The sequence below is a fragment of the Bufo gargarizans genome, chromosome 2 (genome assembly GCF_014858855.1).
Source record: "Bufo gargarizans isolate SCDJY-AF-19 chromosome 2, ASM1485885v1, whole genome shotgun sequence".
NCBI classification, from domain to species: Eukaryota; Metazoa; Chordata; class Amphibia; order Anura; family Bufonidae; genus Bufo; species Bufo gargarizans.
Genome location: NC_058081.1, coordinates 245,380,192 through 245,402,789, shown reverse-complemented (window position 1 = coordinate 245,402,789; position 22,598 = coordinate 245,380,192). Strand labels below are relative to the sequence as shown.

The following is a 22,598-nucleotide window of genomic DNA, read 5'->3' as shown; positions in this document are numbered from 1 at the left end:
TGACACATACAGGGAGTGCAGAATTATTAGAAAAGTTGTATTTTTGAGGATTCATTTTATTATTGAACAACAACCATGTTCTCAATGAACCCAAAAAACTCATTAATATCAAAGCTGAATATTTTTGGAAGTAGTTTTTAGTTTGTTTTTAGTTTTAGCTATTTTAGGGGGATAGCTGTGTGTGCAGGTGACTATTACTGTGCATAATTATTAGGCAACTTAACAAAAAACAAATATATACCCATTTCAATTATTTATTTTTAGCAGTGAAACCAATATAACATCTCAACATTCACAAATATACATTTCTGACATTCAAAAACAAAACAAAAACAAATCAGTGACCAATATAGCCACCTTTCTTTGCAAGGACACTCAAAAGCCTGCCATCCATGGATTCTGTCAGTGTTTTGATCTGTTCACCATCAACATTGCGTGCAGCAGCAACCACAGCCTCCCAGACACTGTTCAGAGAGGTGTACTGTTTTCCCTCCTTGTAAATCTCACATTTGATGATGGACCACAGGTTCTCAATGGGGTTCAGATCAGGTGAACAAGGAGGCCATGTCATTAGATTTTCTTCTTTTATACCCTTTCTTGCCAGCCACGTTGTGGAGTACTTGGACGCGTGTGATGGAGCATTGTCCTGCATGAAAATCATGTTTTTCTTGAAGGACTTCTTCCTGTACCACTGCTTGAAGAAGGTGTCTTCCAGAAACTGGCAGTAGGACTGGGAGTTGAGCTTGACTCCATCCTCAACCCAAAAAGGCCCCACAAGCTCATCTTTGATGATACCAGCCCAAACCAGTACTCCACCTCCACCTTGCTGGCGTCTGAGTCGGACTGGAGCTCTCTGCCCTTTACCAATCCATCCATCTGGCCCATCAAGACTCACTCTCATTTCATCAGTCCATAAAACCTTAGAAAAATCAGTCTTGAGATATTTCTTGGCCCAGTCTTGACGTTTCAGCTTGTGTGTCTTGTTCAGTGGTGGTCGTCTTTCAGCCTTTCTTACCTTGGCCATGTCTCTGAGTATTGCACACCTTGTGCTTTTGGGCACTCCAGTGATGTTGCAGCTCTGAAATATGGCCAAACTGGTGGCAAGTGGCATCTTGGCAGCTGCACGCTTGACTTTTCTCAGTTCATGGGCAGTTATTTTGCGCCTTGGTTTTTCCACACGCTTCTTGCGACCCTGTTGTCTATTTTGTAAGAAAAGCTTGATTGTTCGATGATCACGCTTCAGAAGCTTTGCAATTTTAAGAGTGCTGCATCCCTCTGCAAGATATCTCACTATTTTTGACTTTTCTGAGCCTGTCAAGTCCTTCTTTTGACCCATTTTGCCAAAGGAAAGGAAGTTGCCTAATAATTATGCACACCTGATATAGGGTGTTGCTGTCATTAGACCACACCCCTTCTCATTACAGAGATGCACATCACCTAATATGCTTAATTGGTAGTAGGCTTTCGAGCCTATACAGCTTGGAGTAATACAACATGCATAAAGAGGATGATGTGGTCAAAATACTAATTTGCCTAATAATTCTGCACGTAGTGTATATAGCAGTGTCATCCAGAGATCCTCCCCCACATAACAGTGCCATCCACAGATCCCCTATAATAGTGTCCATAGTTCAAAACCCATCAAAAGCACACCTTTTGTTTCCCAATTTTTTTATTTTTTTTATTTATTTTTTCCTCCTCAAAAATCTAGGTGCGTCTTATGGGCAGATACGTCTTATGGGGAGAAAAATACGGTATATAATATACACATATATACATATCTCATATACATCAGTATGCTGTCAACTCTCAAGATGAGATCCAAAGAGCTGACACCATCAGTGAAGCAAGCCATCATTAGGCTGAAAAAACAAAACAAACCCATCAGAGAGATAGCAATTAAGTGTGGCCAAAACAACTGCTTGGAACATTCTTAAAAAGAAGGAAGGCAACAGTGAGCTCAGCAACACTGAAAGACTCGGAAGACCACGGAAAACAACTGTGGTGGATGACCGAATAATTCTTTCCCTGGTGAAGAAAACACCCTTCACAATAGTTCGCCAGATCAAGAACACTCTCCAGGAAGTAGGTGTATGTGTGTCGAAGTCAACAGTCAAGAGAAGACTTCACAAGAGTGAATACAGAGGGTTCACCACAAGATATAAACCACTGATGAGCCTCAAAAACATGAAGGCCAGATTACAGTTCTGGAACAACATCCTATGGGCAGATGAGACGAAGATCCACTTGTATCAGAGTGATTGGAAGAGAATAGTATGGAGAAGGAAAGGAACTGCTCATGATCCCAAGCATATCACCTCATCAGTGAAGCATGGTGGTGGTAGTGTCATGGCGTGGGAATGTATGGCTGCCAATAGAACTGGTTCCCTTGTATTTATTGATGATGTGGCTGCTGACAAAAGCAGCAGGATGAATTCTGAAGTGTTTCGGGCAATATTATCTGCCCATATTCAGCCAAATGCTTCAGAACTCATTGGACGGCGCTTCACAGTGCAGATGGACAATGACCCAAAGCATACTGCAAAAGCAACCAAAGAGTTTTTTAAGGGAAAGAAGTGGAATGTTATGCAATGGCCAAGTCAATCACCTGACCTGAATCCGATTGAGCATGCATTTCACTTGCTGAAGACAAAACTGAAGGGAAAATGCCCCAAGAACAAGCAGGAACTGAAGACAGTTGCAGTAGAGGCCTGGCAGAGCATCACCAGGGATGAACCCCAGCGTCTGGTGATGCCTATGCTTTCTAGACTTCAGGCTGTAATTGACTGCAAAGGATTTGCAACCAAGTATTAAAAAGTGAAAGTTTGATTTATGATTATTATTCTGTCCCATTACTTTTGGTCCCTTAACAAGTGGGCGGCACATATGCAAACTGTTGTAATTCCTACACCGTTCACATGATTTGGATGTAAATGCCCTCAAATTAAAGCTGACAGTCTGTAGTTAAAGCACATCTTGTTTGTTTCATTTCAAATCCATTGTGGTGGTGTATAGAGCCAAAAATGTTAGAATTGTGTAGATGTCCCAATATTTATGGACCTGACTGTATATAATATTACACATATATCTCATACACAGTACACATATATAATATACACACGTCTCATACACAGTACACATATATAATATACACACGTCTCATACACAGTACACATATATAATATACACATCTCATACACAGTACACATATATAATATACACACATCTCATACACAGTACACATATATAATATACACACATCTCATACACAGTACACATATATAATATACACACATCTCATACACAGTACACATATATAATATACACACATCTCATACACAGTACACATATATAATATACACATCTCATACACAGTACACATATATAATATACACATCTCATACACAGTACACATATATAATATACACATCTCATACACAGTACACATATTAAATATACATCTATACTTACACACATATACAATAGTACATATATAATATACACACATGCTCATACACAGTACACATATATAATATACACCATGCCTCATACACAGTACACATATATAATATACACACGTCTCATACACAGTACACATATATAATATACACACGTCTCATACACAGTACACATATATAATATACACATCTCCATACACAGTACACATATATAATATACACATGCCTCATACACAGTACACATATATAATATACACATGCTCATACCAGTAACACATATATAATATACACATCTCATACACAGTACACATATAATATACACATCTCATACACAGTACACATATATAATATACACACATCTCATACCAGTACACATATATAATATACACATCTCATACACAGTACACATATATATATACACATGCCTCATACACAGTACACATATATAATACACACATCTCATACACAGTACACATATATAATATACACACATCTCATACACAGTACACATATATAATATACACACATCTCATACACAGTACACATATATAATATACACACATCTCATACACAGTACACATATATAATATACACATCTCATACACAGTACACATATACAATATACATATATAATATACACACATCTCATACACAGTACACATATATAATATACACATGCCTCATACACAGTACACATATATAATATACACACGTCTCATACACAGTACACATATATAATATACACACGTCTCATACACAGTACACATATATAATATACACACGTCTCATACACAGTACACATATATAATATACACATCTCATACACAGTACACATATATAATATACACATGCCTCATACACAGTACACATATATAATATACACATCTCATACACAGTACACATATATAATATACACACATCTCATACACAGTACACATATATAATATACACATCTCATACACAGTACACATATATAATATACACATGCCTCATACACAGTACACATATATATATACACATCTCATACACAGTACACATATATAATATACACACATCTCATACACAGTACACATATATAATATACACACATCTCATACACAGTACACATATATAATATACACACATCTCATACACAGTACACATATATAATATACACACATCTCATACACAGTACACATATATAATATACACATGCCTCATACACAGTACACATATATAATATACACACATCTCATACACAGTACACATATATAATATACACACATCTCATACACAGTACACATATATAATATACACACCTCATACACAGTACACATATATAATATACACACGTCTCATACACAGTACACATATATAATATACACATCTCATACACAGTACACATATATAATATACACACATCTCATACACAGTACACATATATAATATACACACGTCTCATACACAGTACACATATATAATATACACATCTCATACACAGTACACATATATAATATACACACATCTCATACACAGTACACAGGCTCTCTCTGAATTGCTAACCTCCATCAGCAGTGAGACTCACCGACAAATTCCTCCTCGTCATCCTCCTCGTCCCCGTTCTCAGAGTCGGTCTGCATGGGCTCCTCAGCAAAGTTGACCCCTTTGGCATGCCTGAAGGGTAGGTGGGTGCCATGGCTGAGGGCAGCCCCCTGGCTCTCCTTTAGCTGGGTGAAGTACTGCAGGGCGAATTCCAGCAGGTCCTCCGGCTGCTTCCTCAGCACCTCCACGGTAAAGCTCTGCAGCAGCTCCGTCAGCCCCTCTGGGATTTCTATACTCATCCCTGGGGCGACGGTCAGTGGGGGTGATGGGGGGTGTAGGGTTTGGGAGGCGGCTGCACAATGGCAGCTGGTCCAGGGAATGAGCGTGAGCAGACGGGGGTGACCACTGCAATGGTGCAGGCACCGTCACCTGCTCGCCATACACCTAAGCACGATGCTCTCTAATCAGTGCAATGCCGGAGATGTGCGGAACTTCCATGGGCTCTAGAAGACACAAAGCAGGCCGCGCTGCATCACAGGAGGACGGCCCAATCCACAAGTAATAGAGCGACCACCTTCACACGCCGCGGCTCACATACTTCCCGGGGAGACAGTGGCTAAAGAAAAGCCGCGGGAGGCGCCGACAACCCGTAATCAGCAGCCGCCTGCACACTGCGCCCTCCTCACCATTGTACTCCTAATCCCGGCCGCTGCACACACAGCCCAGTGACTAGAGAGTCGGGGTTCAGGGCAGAGCGTCCTCCGCCTACCGCAGTCACCGCCGTATTGTATCCGCCAAAGAGGAGCCCGCAGCTACATGTGACCCCAGAAACCATGACAACCACCTATCTCTAAGTGGTCGCGTCTACTACTCAGCAGCAGAGCGCGGGAGCCTGTGCTAGAGAAGGATGTGGTACAGTCTGTGACTGACAGGGGGAAGGTGGCAGACGGCACACAATGCTGAGCACAGGCATATATAGTAGGCTCCTGGGGGTCATTACTTGTGGCTGTGGGTCCATCTTCATGAGGATGGCCACCAAACGTTTATGTAGATGCTACATGGTATTAAGCATGGAGGCAAATTGACAAATTTTATCTAAAGGTGGCTATATACAGTCAACAGCCGAGTGCCAAACAGCGGTGACCAGCTCCAGGGGCGGACTGGCCAGGGAAACTTCCTGGTGGGCCGATGCCCAGGAGGCTACCTGAGCCCTCCTCATGACCGCCATCCAATAGCTGGGAGTGTCAAGTACCTATGCATACTTACTGTCTCGAATTTGCAGGGACTGCCCCTGTGGCAAATTTGCACTGTCCTGGGTCGAAAATGGGCTTGGGTAACAAAAACTCCACCCATAAGTGGGTGTTTCCAGGCTTATATGACTGAATCTTACCAGCTGAAATGTTGGTAAGTATACCTGGCTGGCAGCAACAGGTGCCCTTCTGACTTCCTAAATTCAACTGTATTGCCATCCCGCGGCAACAGGAGTAGGAGGACAGAACGTGGCACTGGCCACCACAGCAACATTAAAGGAGCTGCAGGAATATCTGGCAAGTACTGGCTGTGTGGTACATGTGACAACAATCTCCATTATTCTTCATATGTCTGGGCTATGGGGTAGAGTGGCAAGACAAAAGCCTTTTCTTACAAAGAAAAACATCCTAGCCAGGCTACATTTTGCAAAAACACATCAGAAGTCTCCCAAAAGCATGTGGGAAACGGTGTTATGGTCTGATGAAACCAAGGTTGAACTTTTTGGCCATAATTCCAAAAGATATGTTTAGCCCAAAAACAACACTGCACATCACCAAAAGAACACCATACCCACAGTGAAGCATGGTGGTGGCAGCATCATGCTTTGGGGCTGTTTTTCTTTAGCCTGACCTGGGGCCTTAGCTAAGCTAGAGGGAATTATAAACAGTTCCAAATACCAGTCAATATTGGCACAAAACCTTCAGGCTTCTGCTAGAAAGCTGAACATGAAGAGAAACTTCATCTTTCAGCATGACGACAACCCAAAGCATACATCCAAATCAACAAAAGAATGGCTTCACCAGAAGAAGATTAAAGTTTTGGAATGGCCCAGCCAGAGCCCAGACCTGAATCCGATTGAAAATCTGTGGGGTGATCTGAAGAGGGCTGTGCACAGGAGATGCCCTCGCAATCTGACAGATTTGGAGTGTTTTTGCAAAGAAGAGTGGGCAAATCTTGCAAAGTTAAAATGTGCCATGCTGATAGATGCATACCCAAAAAGACTGAGTGCCGTAATAAAATCAAAAGGTGCTTCAACAAAGTATTAGTTTAAGGGTGTGCACACTTATGCAACCATATTATTTTATTTGTATATTTTTTCTTCCCTCTACCTAAAGATTTTGGTTTGTTTTTCTTTATTATTTGCACCCACGCCTGGGAAGTATCAGTACGTGTCAAGTCCAACAGTCGGGCATAGGCTGCAGAGTGATAATACAGTCGACAATCTGGGAGACCCACCCCACCTGTTTCCTTGGTGCGAGTCATTATCTCCCATTTTATCAGCGGTCGACCAGGGCCCCATACAAACTGTGTGAAGCATCTACGGAGTTGGGACCAAAATGTGGATGTGATGCGGAGGGGGATAGTCTGTAAAAGGTACAGTAGTTTTGGCAAGAGGGTCATCTTTAATATACTAATCCTACCAAACCAAGAGAAGTCTCGTTTACGCCATCCGTCTAAGTCTTTTTGGAACTGTAGGAGAAGGGGCGCAAAGTTCAATTTATGAAGTCGCGAGAGATCTGCTGTCACTTTAATCCCCAAATATGTTATGCCTCTAGGAGGCCAAGCAAACGGAAAAAGAAGCCTTAAGAACGGGGGTCAGGTCGCTTGGCAAAGTGATGTCTAGGGCCTCTGACTTGGACATGTTAATCTTAGAAATTGGACCAAGCACTAAATTGAGATATCTCCCGAAGTAAGGATGGTAGAGAGATACGTGGGTTGGTTATGTAGAGAAGGAGATCGTCAGCAAACGCCACGCACTTATACTCTTGTGATCCAATCTTTATTCCTGTTATGTCTGGATTGGCACGTATGGAGTCCAGCAGGTGTTCCATGACTAGAACGTATAGTAAGGGGGACAATGGGCAGCCTTGCCGTGTCCCATTATGGATTGGAAAGAGGGGGGAGAGGGTACCATTTACTTTGACTCTAGCGGTGGGATGTTGGTACAGTGTCAGGATCTTTGACAGGAATATCGGGCCCAAGCCTATATGTGAGAGAGCCTCATGGATGTAGCGCCAAGATATCCGGTCAAAGGCCTTTTCTGCGTCTAGGGACAGCACCATAAGGGGGACCTTCTTAGATTTGGCATAGTGGATGATGTCTAAGGTTTTAAGAGTGTTGCCCTTCCCGGCACAAACCCAACCTGATCAGCGCAAACCAGGGAAGGCAAATGAGTGTTCAATCTATTCGCCATTAATTTGGCGAAGCTCTTGAGACCAACGTTTAAAAAGGGAGATAGGACGATAGCTGGCACACAGGTGTGTGTCATTTCCCGGTTTCAGGATGACCATAATATGCGCCTCCGTGGTCTGCGCCGGGAAGGGGAGCCCAGGAGACACTCCATTGAAGACCTGGAGCATAATAGGAGAAAGATTGGAAGAGAAGGTTTTGTAGAACCTAGCCATAAACCCATCAGGGCCCGGGCTCTTGCCACCCGAGAGCGACTTAAGTACCGTATGAAGTTCAGTGTCTGTGAATGGAGCCTCCATAGTGGCAGAGTCAAGTGCAGAAAGCTTGGGAAGTAGGAGAGGTAGGCCGGGAGACTTATCCACTACTGGGGGGGATGTTTGGGGCAGGTTGTAGAGCTTTGAGTAAAAGGAATGGAAAGTAGCCGCGATATCAGTGGTTGTGTGAATCATACGATCCTGGGAGTTTTGGATAGCGGGAATATGGGAGGCTGCCAGCATACGGCCACTTTTGTTCCCATATTCGTAGAATTTACTCCTGCAGATTTGTACCATACGTTTGTAGGATACATCTAAGAGGCGTTTAGCTTTCATACGCGCATTCTGAAGATCACGAAGGGTTTGCAGGGTAAGTGCTCGTTTGTGGGCAAGTTCCAGGGAGGTGACTTTTTGAAGAGCGAGTTTAAGTGAGTGGGCTTTCTCCTTCTTGAGACGGGAGCAATGCTTAATGAGCACGCCTCGAAGAACACACTTCAAGGCCGCCCATTAGATCGGTATTGGGGTAGTATCCTCCTTGTGATCTGACAAAAAGTTCGTTATACTGCTAGCGAAGTCAGCAGCGCACCCCGCGTCAAGAAGGAGACTTTCGTTTGACCGCCATGTCCACTCCTGCCTAGAGAGGAAGGGCAAATTCAGGGAACAGTATATGGGAGCGTAGTCCGACCAAAGGATGTTTCCTATTTGTGGGGAGTCAAGCCAGGATAGGGCCGATTGCTGAATAAGGATATGGTCAATGCGACTATATGAGCCATGGGGGGCAGAGTAAAAGGAGTAATCCCTATCAGCTGGGTGCTGGATCCGCCAGGCGTCTCGCAATTGCAATTGGAGCAGTGCCTGTTTGACCTTTTTAATGGTGGAATATGTGAGGGAGGCATGTCCAGTCGAATTGTCAAGTGTCGGGTCAAGCGTCAGATTAAGGTCACCACATAAGATAACAGTCCCCCGGAGCAACGGTATGACGTTATTAATAAGGTTTACAATGAAGGGAGCTTGATTTTGATTGGGGGCATACACGTTAAGGAAGGTTAATTCTTGGCCTCCAATAAGTAATGCGAGGGCCAGATATCTCGCATCTGGGTCGGCAGTACATCCCATCACTTGGGGTAAAGACTTGTGGATCGCTATGGTGACTCCTTTAGTCTTATTTACCACATTATTTGCAAAGTGCAAGGTGGTGTAGTGTCGATTTCGTATTTTCGGGGCGCTACCCTCTTTAAAGTGTGTCTCCTGAAAACAGATAACATGTACCTTTTGTCGATGGAAGTGGTGAAGTACCTGGGCCCTTTTTTCAGGAGTGTTGAGACCCTTCGCGTTGAATGATGCAATCTTCAGTGACCCCATTGCTGTGGGGGGGAAAGGGGAAAAAACACAAGGGAGGAACGGGGAAACGACCGACAAAAAACAAAGAGAAAAAACAATTTGAAGTAAACAAGTAGGAGGAAACCAGGGAGAAGGGAAGGTAGAGTGGTTTTAAGTGACCCAAAGGTCCAAAGAGGCTGTCACTTGGGGCAGACACCCCAAGGGAAAGTCTCTACTTATTTGGGGGAGAAAGTGTCAGCCAGACAAGAGCTGACCCTCCACAACACCGGTGGATGCAAATAGAAACTTATAAGCACCAGCAGGTTTAGAGCATAAAGACAGAGAAAGAGGATGGGAAAACAACTAAGAACCAATAAGCAACATTCAGCAAGCTAAGGCTTTAGGAGTCCCAGACAGGTTAAGCAGGAAGCCCCTCAGGTTATAGGGCGAGGTGGGGATCTGTGACTTGAGTAGCCTGGTCCTTTCTGGCGTCGTCCTCTTGAGGTCGGAGCAGAAGATCTGGACGCTCTTTCAGCAGGCGATGAACGCTGTCGTCCCGTCGACTCAGAGGCAGGTGGGAGAAGAGATGGCCAGGACCCCAGATCAACCGGCGGCAAGTCCAGCTGCTGCAGAAAGTGGGGAAGATCTGTAGGGTCCCGCAGGGTGACGACTTGATCTTTGGGGCCCGCAAGTAGGGCAAAAGGAAAGCCCCAGCGGTAAGAGATACTGCGCTCTTTGAGGAGGTGCAAGAGTGGGCGCAAAGCAGCGCGCTGGGCTAGGGTATAGTGGGATAAGTCCTGTAGCAAGATAAAGGGGACGCCGTCATAGGACAGAGACGACATCTGTCGGGCTTTGAGCAGAATCTGATCCTTGATGGCATAAAAGTGGACTCTGCAGATGACGTCCCTTGGCTTTAAGGGGTCAGGATTAGGGGGCCTCAATGCCCTATGGGCTCTGTCGATTTCGATGTTGGAGCTTGGCGGACGTCCCAGGAGGTCATTGAAAATTTTCAAAATGGTAGGTAGAAGTACCGCCTGTGTTATTGACTCAGCGAGGCCTCTGATCCGAATATTGTTGCGACGGCTCCTATTCTCAACGTCATCCAGATGATATTGCAAGGCGTATAGCTGCGCATCATGGGATTGTAGTTTGTCTTTCAATACCTGCACATCTGCAGACAGGGAATCATGTTCCTGTTGAACAGCGTCCACCTTTGTATCAATCAAGGCCATCTCAGAGCACACTTGTGTGAATTCTCTTTTACATTCTTGTAAAATGTTAGCTTCAAAGCTAGAGAGGTCTGCCTTGGTGGGAAGCAAGCACATCAGGTTGCGCAAGTCTGCCATGGTAGGTGGCCGAGAGTCCTTGTCGGACAGAGGAGCATGAGACACAGATCTCTGGGGCAATGGTGGAGAGCCCCAGGAGGCTGACGCTGCAGGGGCGGCCAGGGTCTGTGTGCCTGATGAAGCAGCGCCATCATGGCATGGATGGGATCCGTCCCATAACAAGCCTGTGGACCAGTGCGGGGGACGGCTCAGGAGAGCGGGGTCAGGGAGGCTCCCGCAGCGTGCACGGGGAAGAGGTCACAGCCTGTGGTGAGTTTGGGGCCGTTTTACTCGCCATTCCAGGTTGCCCCCGGTGAGAAGTGTCTCCCTGTGACAGGGAATGTCCCATATAGCTGGCTGGGGCGCCCGACCAGGGGGACCCAGTGGGAGATCCCACCCCTGGATGCAATGAGGCTGCAGACGGGCTGGGGGTTCCATGCCCCCAGGCGACGAGGTGAGAGGCTGACTGAGGAGCCCTCTGTAGCGGGTGGAACTCCTCCTCACTGACCTGAATCGCCAGATAACCGGGGGACATTGTGCCGGCTGTCAGGCCTCCTCCCTGGGCCGAAGGTGAGGGATCAGCGTGCGGTCCAGGGCCTTCTTCTTCCTGGGCATGAGGCACCTGGAACTGGTCGGGGCTGCTGCCCAAAGACGGCACGGATGCGGACCGGGCTCTCAGTCAATCCGGTAAGTGCTGCCCAGATCCAGGCTCCGTTAGTACCGCTGTCAGCGGAGTCACATCAGGGCTGGCGGCGCCATCTTGAAAGCGCTCGGCGCGCTCGGACATGTCGGGGCTCGGTGTTGCAGGCTGCCTGGCGAAAAGCCTGGGTATGTCCCCCTGTGAGGGGGGCCACGGAGCGGGTCCTGGTCTTTTTAGGTATTTTGCCCATCGTTAGAGGGTCGCTGGCGGTGGATTATCTCCGGTGCTGTGGAGGAGCTCGCAGCACACACGTCCTCACTCCTGCATAGCTGGCCACGCCCCCGCTTTGTGCCTTCAGTTTGTTTTTCAATTGAGTGGTACAGTTTATAGGTCACATTAACCATTGGAGATATGTGAACAGTAACATCACACCTCCTTTTACCTAATCCATTCTAACTTTTACCAGAACCGCAGAGAAAACTCTTTCCCTCTAACACCAGCCTCACTGCTCCTGTCCTACAAGTCTCCAAGAGTGGTGAGACATATGGGGAGAATACTGCTGCTCGTGGGATAGCAGTTTTCAGGGGACAATACTGCTTCCAGGGGAATCTAGCAGATTGGGTCTCCAGCTGTTAGGGAACCCAAGGAGAAGACAGAAGCGGTTTATTACTGCTTCTGCCCTCTCCTTTGCTAAGTGCATAGAGCTTAACCCCTTAGTGACCACACACCTTTTTTTTTTAAATCGCATTCCAAGAGCTATAACTTTTGTGTTTTCTCATCAATGTACTTGTATGATTTTTTTTATTTATTTTTTTGCAGGACAAGTTATTTTGGGTATATGTAATGATTGATTAAAGCCAGCTGTTTAGCTAAAACCCCATTTGTTTACGTCAGTAAAAAGACGTATTAGTGGTCACTAAGTGGTTAATGAGTGCTATGTGGTGAATGGAGGAAGCTGCTACGCCCCATCCTCCGGTTGATCTGGCGATCATGTGTTACGGGGACGCAGTACTTGGCTTGATAACCTACACTACACCACTGACACCAGGGGCATTGTTACTTTCTGGGGGATATCAGCAGGTTGGGAGGATGTAGGTTGAAAAAAGGCAGGGAGGATTATAGCAAAGTGAGGAGCCAAAGATGTTGCAAACTGTGCAGAAGTCGTGCATGGAAGATGTCATCACTGTGGTCTGGGCCAGATGGAAAAGTAAATGACTCCAGATAACGTGTGTCAACTGTAAGCCACTGATTTTATTGCACTTGTCGGGTGGCACGACACACTGCCTTCACTTATACAGTCTGCAGAGTGCCTTTGTAACACCAATATTTACCACTGTGTGGTCATTGTATGGGGGTAATAATAGTCTTTGTATAGTAGATTTTATTCAGTAATAGTATGGTGTTAATCTTCAGCAACTATGTAGTGACAGTTGTATGTACTGTGAGTTCTGTTCAGAAGCAGAATGGTAACATTATTCAGTGGATTTTTAGTGGTATTGGTCATGTTGTGATGTTACCTGGGTTGGTGCCCACTCAGGAGATGGATGAGTTTTATGACTTTCCACCATGCAGAAACCTTGTCTATATTGGTGTAGGGGTGGTAGTAGTAGCTGTGTAGGGGTAATCGTAGTGGCAGTAGAGGGGGTAGCAGCTACGGCAGTGGTAACAGCAGCCATACAACATGGAACATCATAGTAGGCAGACAGACTGCAGCATTGGCATTATCGTGCTGGCGATAAATAGCCGCAGTCAGTAATTGCAGATCTATTCATTGGCCTCAGCTGGAGGTGTGTGAAACGCTTCTCAGATCCATGCCTCATTCCTTTTGACAAATGTAATGTTTTGTACACTTGTGGAGGACAGCTTTGTCAGTTTAGGTATGACGATGCCACCTGCTGTGCTGAAAACCCTCTCTGATAGTTCAGTGGAGCCTGCACAAGACAGTCCTGCAATAGCAAACTGGAGCCACTGTTCCAATCTGTCTCCACAGAAGTCCATAGTGTCAGGGAATAGGGTATGTTGAGCAGAAACGCCACAGTCATTTACAAAATGGGATAATTTTACTAGACTGCTGTACAGGAGAAATGCTGCTTGATGAATACAATTTGGGTAAAAGCGTGGGACTGTGCCACATTTGGAGAATGATTAGATAAGTTTTACAGACAGCTGGCAAAAAGTATAAATGCCATAGAGAACAATAAAATTTGGTTGAAGGCATGGAATTGTGCAACATTAGGAAAACAATGACAAAACCGTGGCCAGAGATAGTCATACCTGCTAAATTAAATTTTAGTGAAGGCAAAGAAGTGTACCACATTAGCAAAATGACAAGACACATTTTATGGACAGCTGTCTAAAAGTATACAGTGCTGCCCATAATTATTCATACCCCTGGCAAATTTTGACTTAAAGTTACTTATATTCAACCAGCAAGTAATTTTTTGACGGGAAATTACATAGGTGTCTCCCAAAAGATAATAAGACTATGTAGAAGAGGCATTATTGTGGAAAAAAAATTTGCAGCGTTTATCTACAATTGAGCAAAAAGTGTCCAGTGCAAAATTATTCATACCCTTCTCAATAATCAATAGAAAAGCCTTTATTGGCTATTGCAGCAATCAACTCTAGCTGGGCCACTCCAAAATGTTAATGTTGCTGTCTGCTAACCATTTATTCACCACTTTTGCTGTGTGTTTGGGGTCATTGTCATGCTGAAATGCCCAAGGCCAAGCTTCTCTGCAGACTGCCTGATGTTGTCGTTGAGAATCCTCATGTATTGCTCTTTTTTCATGGTGCCGTTTACTGTGATTAGGTTCCCTGGTCCATTGGCTGAAAAACACCCCCAAAGCATTAGGTTCCCACCACCATGTTTGACAGTGGGGATGGTGTTCTTTGGGTTGAAGGCTTCTCCTTTTTTATGCCAACTGGACACTTTTTGCTCAAATGTAAATAAAAGCAGAGAATTTTTTTTTCCACAATAATGCCTCTTGTACATCGTCTTATTATCTTTTGGGAGACAACTACTGTTTGTGATCGGGGCTATGTGTAAAAGAACCTACCTCCTCAATTAATCATAACAGGTGCTAACGGTTTGAGTTGTGCCATAACCGTTTCCGTCGAGAGTACACCTGAAAGAGGGCATACCCTGTGGGAGAGTAAAGAGAAAGGGCGGGCAGGGAGGGAACGCTGCTACCGTCCGTGCCCCTGTATGTGAGGTGAGCAGCTGATATAGGGGCAGGGCGCCCCTCCCACAAATTCAGGCCAATATATTGGCCTTGATACTTGTGATCGGGGCTATGTGTAAAAGAACCTACCTCCTCAATTAATCATAACAGATGCTAACTGTTTGAGTTGTGCCATAACCGTTTCCGTCGAGAGTACACCTGAAAGAGGCCAAAAACCCAGCATGAAGTTCAAAACATATTTATTGACACATTACAACGCCAAAGACTGGAAGGCACATGAAATTTCCCCAACCAATTAAAACAAGACGAGCGCCACCGGCCCAACTTACGAATAATGTGGGCTGGGACTCGATTCTTGGAAGCAGCTGACGCTGCACCTATCCTAAAAGAATGTCCTGAAACAGTGAGAGGGTCTAAACCTAAATTGACCGCCAAAATACGCACATGAGAGACGAACTGGGAGGTGGACAACGCTGCTGCCCCAAAGAGGAGTGTTGGTGCCGAGGTCGGCCAATGCCCCTGACAATTCCTGTAAAACCTGAACTGGACACCATTTGTGCGTCGTGCGGAAGAATTTAATCTGAGTGGGGGGACGTCTTAGTCACGGGTAACCACAGGACAAAGCCCTCTGAGCTGGGGATCAACTGCCGACGGGCTAGGAATGGGCTACTAGGTGATGAAGAGGTGAACTCTCCTGGCCTCATGAAGCCGTAAAATGCCAAATAGATGGCAGCTTTGACTACCAAGCTTTGTCGCACCCCGAAAGGACTCAAATCCAACAAGTCGAACATTCCTCTAAACACCGGGTCGTAATGGGCTGTCTACGGGAGCTTAAACCTGGAGTACTTTTCTGTAAACCTTTCAACGTGGCCTTGACCACATGACTGGAAAATAATGATATTCTCTCTGGATGGGAGAGTGACAAATGGTGTTGGACCCCCGACAGGTAAGTTCTGACTGTGCCATGTGACAGGTGCATGTGCACATGACAGTACCCGATAAAAGACAGTATGTGGTCAATATGACCAAGACCGCCTTGTGCGTGTTCTTGTTGGAATTTACAGTACAACTTCCATCTGGTGTTGTACGCTCTGGTGGTATTGGCCAAGAGAGACCTGGAAAACAGCCCATGGGCAGCGGCTAAGTGTTTGCTTAGTTGAGAATTAGCGAGGCAAGATGAGGAGACGGAGTTCTTGACGTATCGGTTTCGGGGCAGACCTGGGAAAACAGAGAGTAATTATGCTTAGCTAGGGCATCAACTGCTACCACCTGCGCATCATGTATGAGGGAGCCACAGAACAGGAAGTTATGTACTAGCGACAACTGCACCAAACGCCTCAAAAAAGACATGGCCAGTTGAGACCTTGATTTGCCACTGCTCAGGACACCGACGATGGAGGAACTATCGGAGGGTAAGATCACGGTACGGCTGGCCCAATGGCTACCCCAAGCACAAGCTGCTGACACCATGGGATACAAGTCCCTCGCCTCCGTGGATTTAAAAACTCCTGTGGCCACGAACATCTCCACTGGCCATGTCCCGTTCAGCCAATGGGGGCCAAAAATATAATAGGGGAGTTCTCTGAGACTGCTGGAACGAACATAGACACACCGTTCCAGTGATTCAAAAAGTGGTCCCACATACCTAAATCTGCTTGCGCCTGACTATCCAGGAACACTGGACTATCCTGACAGGGGGCTTCTGAAAGGAGTGGTAACAACCTAGCCACAAAGGTAGGTCCCACATACCTAAATCTGCTTGCGCCTGACTATCCAGGAACACTGGACTATCCTGACAGGGGGCTTCTGAAAGGAGTGGTAACAACCTAGCCACAAAGGACCTACCTTGAGGAATGACGCGCATCGCAAAATTAAGCATGCCTAATAATGATTGTAGCTCCACCTTCGTGGTGACCCTACCAACTGTGAACGTGTAAATGATTTCCTTGACCCTGACCAATTTGTCTACCGGTAACCTGGCGGACATACTCTCGGTGTCCAAAACAATGCCCAGGATGGTAATGGTGGTAGCAGGACCATCCGCCTTTTTGGGGGAAACGGGGATCTCTAACTGCGCGAAACACGCTAAGAGACTTTGGAGATCACCCGCGAGCCCTGTGGAGACTCGATCAGCAGAAAGTCGTCCAAGTAATGTATGATATGTTTGCAAGCGAACTTGTTCTCGAGGATCCAATGCAATGCTTTTGCCAGCTGATCGAAAATCTAAGGGCCGAAATGTCCGCTCTGGACAGAACCGCCCCGGGACCTGTTGCTAGAATAAGCGCAATTGCCTGATCGATAGAGGCGTATACCATGCTGACCTCCTCAGCCGGTATGAGTGAATTCAGACTAGGTGCATGTGTACCGTGAGGTGCAGACAAATCGAATATCAGTCTCTCTTTTTTACTAAATTTAGGTGTGACCACCCCTATAGGACTGACCCTCCACCGTTCGAATGGGGATGTTGAAAAAGGCCTGATAATGTAACCCTTGTCTAACTCCAGTGGAACAGTCTATCTATGGACCCAGGGTTATGCAACGCGGACTGCAAATTTCTACACTCATAGGTGTCATCCGGCAAAGCCACGAGGCCTGTGTGGAAACCATCAGTAAAACCAGATACAAGAAAGTTGCAAAAACAAGCATTCTCGTGCCCCTGCAAGTAAAATTGCAGGAGATCCACATTCACAACGCTCATGCAATGTTTATCCGTCTTTAATGAGCAAGCAACCTTCGGGTGAGCCCGGAAACAGTTGACGCAAATGTTCAACAGACGGCATTGACTATAATTGCGAGCAGAAAAATTATAGTTGTTGCAGATTTGTGACCTGTCCAGGTACTTGATAGGACGGCCGAGTTTGTCTACAGTTGAATTCTGCTGGGTAACAACTGACGAACCTGGGACGGGAGCAGAAGGATTGGACCTCGGGGTATTCGCAGCATTGTGACACCATTTGTCTGTGTGGTAGATAGACTGGCATGAGGAACACGCGGGGGCTTTCAGCCCTGCGAAGTGTCTACAGAAAATCTCTGTATCAATATTCGCCCAGTTGGTGGTAAACTGAAACTAGCTGAGCGCCGCTGCTGCCTTTGCGGAAAATGAGCAATGATAATCATAAAACCCAAACCCACCGTATTTATACCCCAGCTCCGTGACCCTAAACAAGTACAGGTCAAATTCTTCCCTCCTATCAGGTCGTACTGAACAAATTATGTCTCGGTACAGACTGAAAGCAAGTACAAATTCTGGTATTGTCAATTTTCTACTCAGCCTGAGATTGCGACCCTTCAGGACGACAGAGACATCGCCACAAGCGATGACCCTATTGCCCGATAGGTCACGAGTGTCAATTAACAGGGAGGCTAGGTTCACGTCTCTCCCATCGAGGATGTCCTTTTTGATATTGGCCGGGATGAAATGGGCTGGAGTGACATTGGGCACTGTAACAAAGTTACCTGAAGTACTAGCAACTGGTGCAGCTGCGACCGGTAACTGTGTGGCTGGTGAGGATAAGCCAGTAACCCTTGACTCCACTGACTCCAACCTAGACTGTACATTAGACACAGAAGATGTCAGACTATTGAGCATGACGTGGAGTTGAGTCAAGGAAGTTTGAACCATAGTCATGGAGACCACTTGCTGACGAGGTTCTACAGGGGTGGACACCAGTAACCGATACAACTCAGCCTTCCGGGCGGCGGCCGGGAAGGGAATGCCTCTCTTTGTTAATTCGGACATAAACGTTTGGGCACAGTCCAATTGCGTCGCAAAGGAATACTCCCAGATTCCGATACCCTGGAACCAAAATCTTCGCCAGAAGCATCCACGACATCAGACCACACTGTTGAGACAAGCAAAATTGACGGAACGTCACCATGACAGACTAACGACCTGCTGACTAATACTCGTGAATCTACACCACCACTGTCACTGCAGAAACCGTCATGCAAGAAAGGAGTAAGCGACCCTGGTGACAACCTGACAGCTGAGGGATAACAAACGGACATAAGGTGTTTGCGGAAAGCAGAGAAACATGTAAAGTCTTTGAGAGAGGACCTTACCAGACGAACGTGACACAATGCCAGTATAAGACGGACTCTGTAACAACCGCGGAATGGACCTGTCCACACAAAGTAATCGGATTTAAGCATCAAAATTTTTTATTTATTTTTTTAAAGTGACAACCGATGCTGCCTGAGTCCGTGTGACCCTTACGCTGAGTAACTAGTACCAAGTGTCTGAGATTTAAAAAAGACCTGCCCACAGTGCAGGTAACCTTAGGCGCGGACGCAACAAGCCACCCATAAGTAACCTACATAGCTATCGGACATACCGAGCATCACTGTGGGGTGCATCCGATGTCCACAGAATAGCTAAGAAAAGGGGCCCATGCAAAATGGCGGATACTTGTGTCAACAAGATACTGCTAAACTGTAACAAGTGCGTCTAACAACGCCCATGTGAATACTGCCAATGAGAATCCATGACAACGGAATGAAATGATGCTAAACAATGTGATGTATCTGATGTGCACATTTATTCACATATCATGGTGCTGAGAGTGTTCTCCACCACATCTCCCTAACTCAAACAACTGTATGGCATTATAACCCTACCTAGCTAATAGCACGGCGGCCCGTGCTAGACTTTGCCCCCAGATAAAAGTAAGCCAGTTTACCCCCTATATGCCTCCCCCAACAGCTAAGAATTAGAGCCTTATGCGGAAAAAAAAAGAAACATGCGAACAGAGTTGCGCTGACTCCTGCTACCTGCGTGCAAGTCACGTGGGAGCGGGGCGTGCTGCCAGACTGCCGTTCCGGTGTGGGGATGTCCCTTTCATACCTTAAAGGGACCGACCCCACCGACCGGACTATAGTAGCGATGCTGCAGTGAGAGGCAGCCGTGACTTACCCGCCGCACGAGGAGGACAGGACGCCGACCTGCAGAGGTGAGGAGGAACAGCTAACCGGAAGTGACGAACTGCTCTTCCTTAGACGCTGATACTGCCGGCTGGACACAGGAACGCTGCTACCGTCCATGCCCCTGTATGTCAGGTGAACAGCTGATATAGGGGCATGGCGCCCCTCCCACAAATTCAGGCCAATAAATCGGCCTTGATACATGTCATTTCCCGTAAAGAAATGACTTGCTGGTTGAATAAAAGTAACTTTCAGTAAAAATTTACATGGGGTAAGAATAATTATGGGCAGCACTGTAAATGCTATAGAGAAGAATAAGATTTGGGTGAAGGCGTGTAACTGGACCACAATTTCCACAACTAGGTGGTGTGGCAGCAACTGCACCACCAGCAACTTGCCCAAGTGGGAGTTCAGCTTGCTCACAACTGGATTGTTGAGTTGTATAGCCTTCCCTCTATGACTGGGCATACAGAGATAGGTATCAATCATTGATAGGACTGCCTCCTTGACTTTAAAACCCCAAATGAGCAATGATATAAATTTGTAAATTAAAAGTCTTACTGAATCTTTTCATATAAAATGATACATTAATCTGCTCAGTTCAACCAGCTCTTTAGCATGCTGCTGTCAGCTCAGACACTATGTATGACAGGTTCCCTTTAAATTTGGGGAAAGGGGCGGAATGGCACCACATTTGCCAAAACTCAGAGGTATGGCAGCAATTGCATCTCAGGATGGAGGATGAGTCTATGCAGGAGAAAAGTCTATGTTGCTGATGATGTTGACAAGGCCTGCCATAAAGAAGACCAGGAAAAACATGTTCTGAATGCAGGCCAGTTCTATTGTCTCACCGGTGATGCTGCCTCATGTGCAGCAATACATGGCAGTGGTTTTGTTTGCTGATCTTACGGAGAAAAAAAAAATGCCATACAGGAGATACTTTCATAGAGTTAGCAGCAGCCGGGGTGGAGCCTGACCGCTGAGCGTGATGGAGGTCAGAGGCAGTGCTCCCGCTTCACAGACCCACGCTAATAATCATTAAAACGCCTGTCTTCCAGTTATTATGGTCAAGATTGGAAAGGAAAGATCCAGGGAATAACACACACCTGGCCATAGAAAACAAAATGTTGCGCCATTTCTCTTTAGGCCAGTCAATGTGCTCTTTGGCAAATTGTAACCTCTTCCGCACATGTCTTTTTTCAACAGTGGGACTTTGCGGGGGCTTCTTGCAGATAGCTTGGCTTCACATAGGGCGTCTTCTAATCGTAACAGTACTCACAGGTAACTTTAGACCTTCTTTGATCTTCCTGGAGCTGATTGTTGGCTGAGTCCTTGCCATTTTGGCTATTCTTCTATCCATTCGAATGGTAGTTTTTTGCTTTCTTCCACGTCTTTCAGGTTTTGGTTGACATTTTAAAGCATTTGCGATCATTTTAGCTGAGCAGCATATATATTTTCTGCACTTCTTTATATGTTTTTCCCTCTCCAATCAACTTTTAATCAAGGTACGCTGTTCTTCTGAACAATGTCTAGAACAACCAATTTTCCTCAGAATTTCAAAGAGAAATGCACTGTAACCAGCATGTACATTTGCTGCCTTCCTTCCTTAAATAAGGGCAATAATTTTGACCTGTTTTTCAAAGAATGAATGACCTCACTAATTGAACTCCACACTGCTATTATTTTGAACATGCCCCTTTCAATTAGTGATTCAGTTACGCAGAATCAGCAGCATGCATGTCATGACTGTTAGGTCTGTTGGAAATCTATTACTCTACTACACCTGCTAGTAAATTATTTGCCATGTAGAATATCATTTCTACCAAAAACAGTGATTGATCAGGTTAGTGATGCCTGACTGCTATTATTTTGAACACAACTGTAAATGTTTCCCTAAATCCGGCAGTGGATATGTTGACTGCCTCCCAAAAAACAATTGGGGGCATACAAAAAGTCCTTAGGGAATTTCACTTGGTAGACTCTTGGAGGGCGCTAAACACCACCATTAAGGACTTTACATTCTATTCACACAATCACCACACATTCCAATGGTTAGACTATGTATTTATTTCGGAGAATCAGCTAGAGATGCTTTTGAGCTCCTATAGGTCCTATGACAGTCTCAGACCATGCCCCATTTTCTACTACCCTTTCCTTTTCAGCCATACCTGTTAGAGTATGGACATGGAGACTAAATTAGACTCTGCTGGACTCAGATGAAGCTCTGATTAACATCATGAAGCTCTGATTAACATCAAACATAAACTAACTCACTATTTTCAAGACAATAACCCATCTGTCACAGGACGCCGACTTCGTGCTCCTTCCCTTCGGTGCTGCCGGCGCCCTGCGATAACTTTGGAGCGTTGCGTCCTCGTCTCCAGGGCAACCGGGGGGGCGGAGAGGACCCCGCCATGCACGCCTTCTTAGGGTGGTCGGCGTTCTCCGCTCCCGTAGTTTGAGCGAAAAGTCTGAGCGCTGAACTGGGCATTAGACGCTCAGCAGGATGCAGGGGATGAGTCATGTGATGCTGG

The 22,598-nt window shown here is 45.7% G+C and overlaps 1 protein-coding gene across 1 annotated transcript in view; it reads right to left on the bottom strand.

Moving 5' to 3' along the window:
* Positions 1-5,828, bottom strand: part of PRKAR2B (protein kinase cAMP-dependent type II regulatory subunit beta) — a 147,170-nt gene extending 141,342 nt beyond the window's left edge. Inside the window, exon 1 of the mRNA XM_044280188.1 lies at positions 5,023-5,828. Within this exon, the coding sequence (XP_044136123.1) occupies positions 5,023-5,278 (256 nt within the window). The 5' untranslated portion in view covers positions 5,279-5,828. The remainder of the gene's footprint in view (positions 1-5,022) is intronic.
* Positions 5,829-22,598: the final 16,770 nt, after the last annotated feature.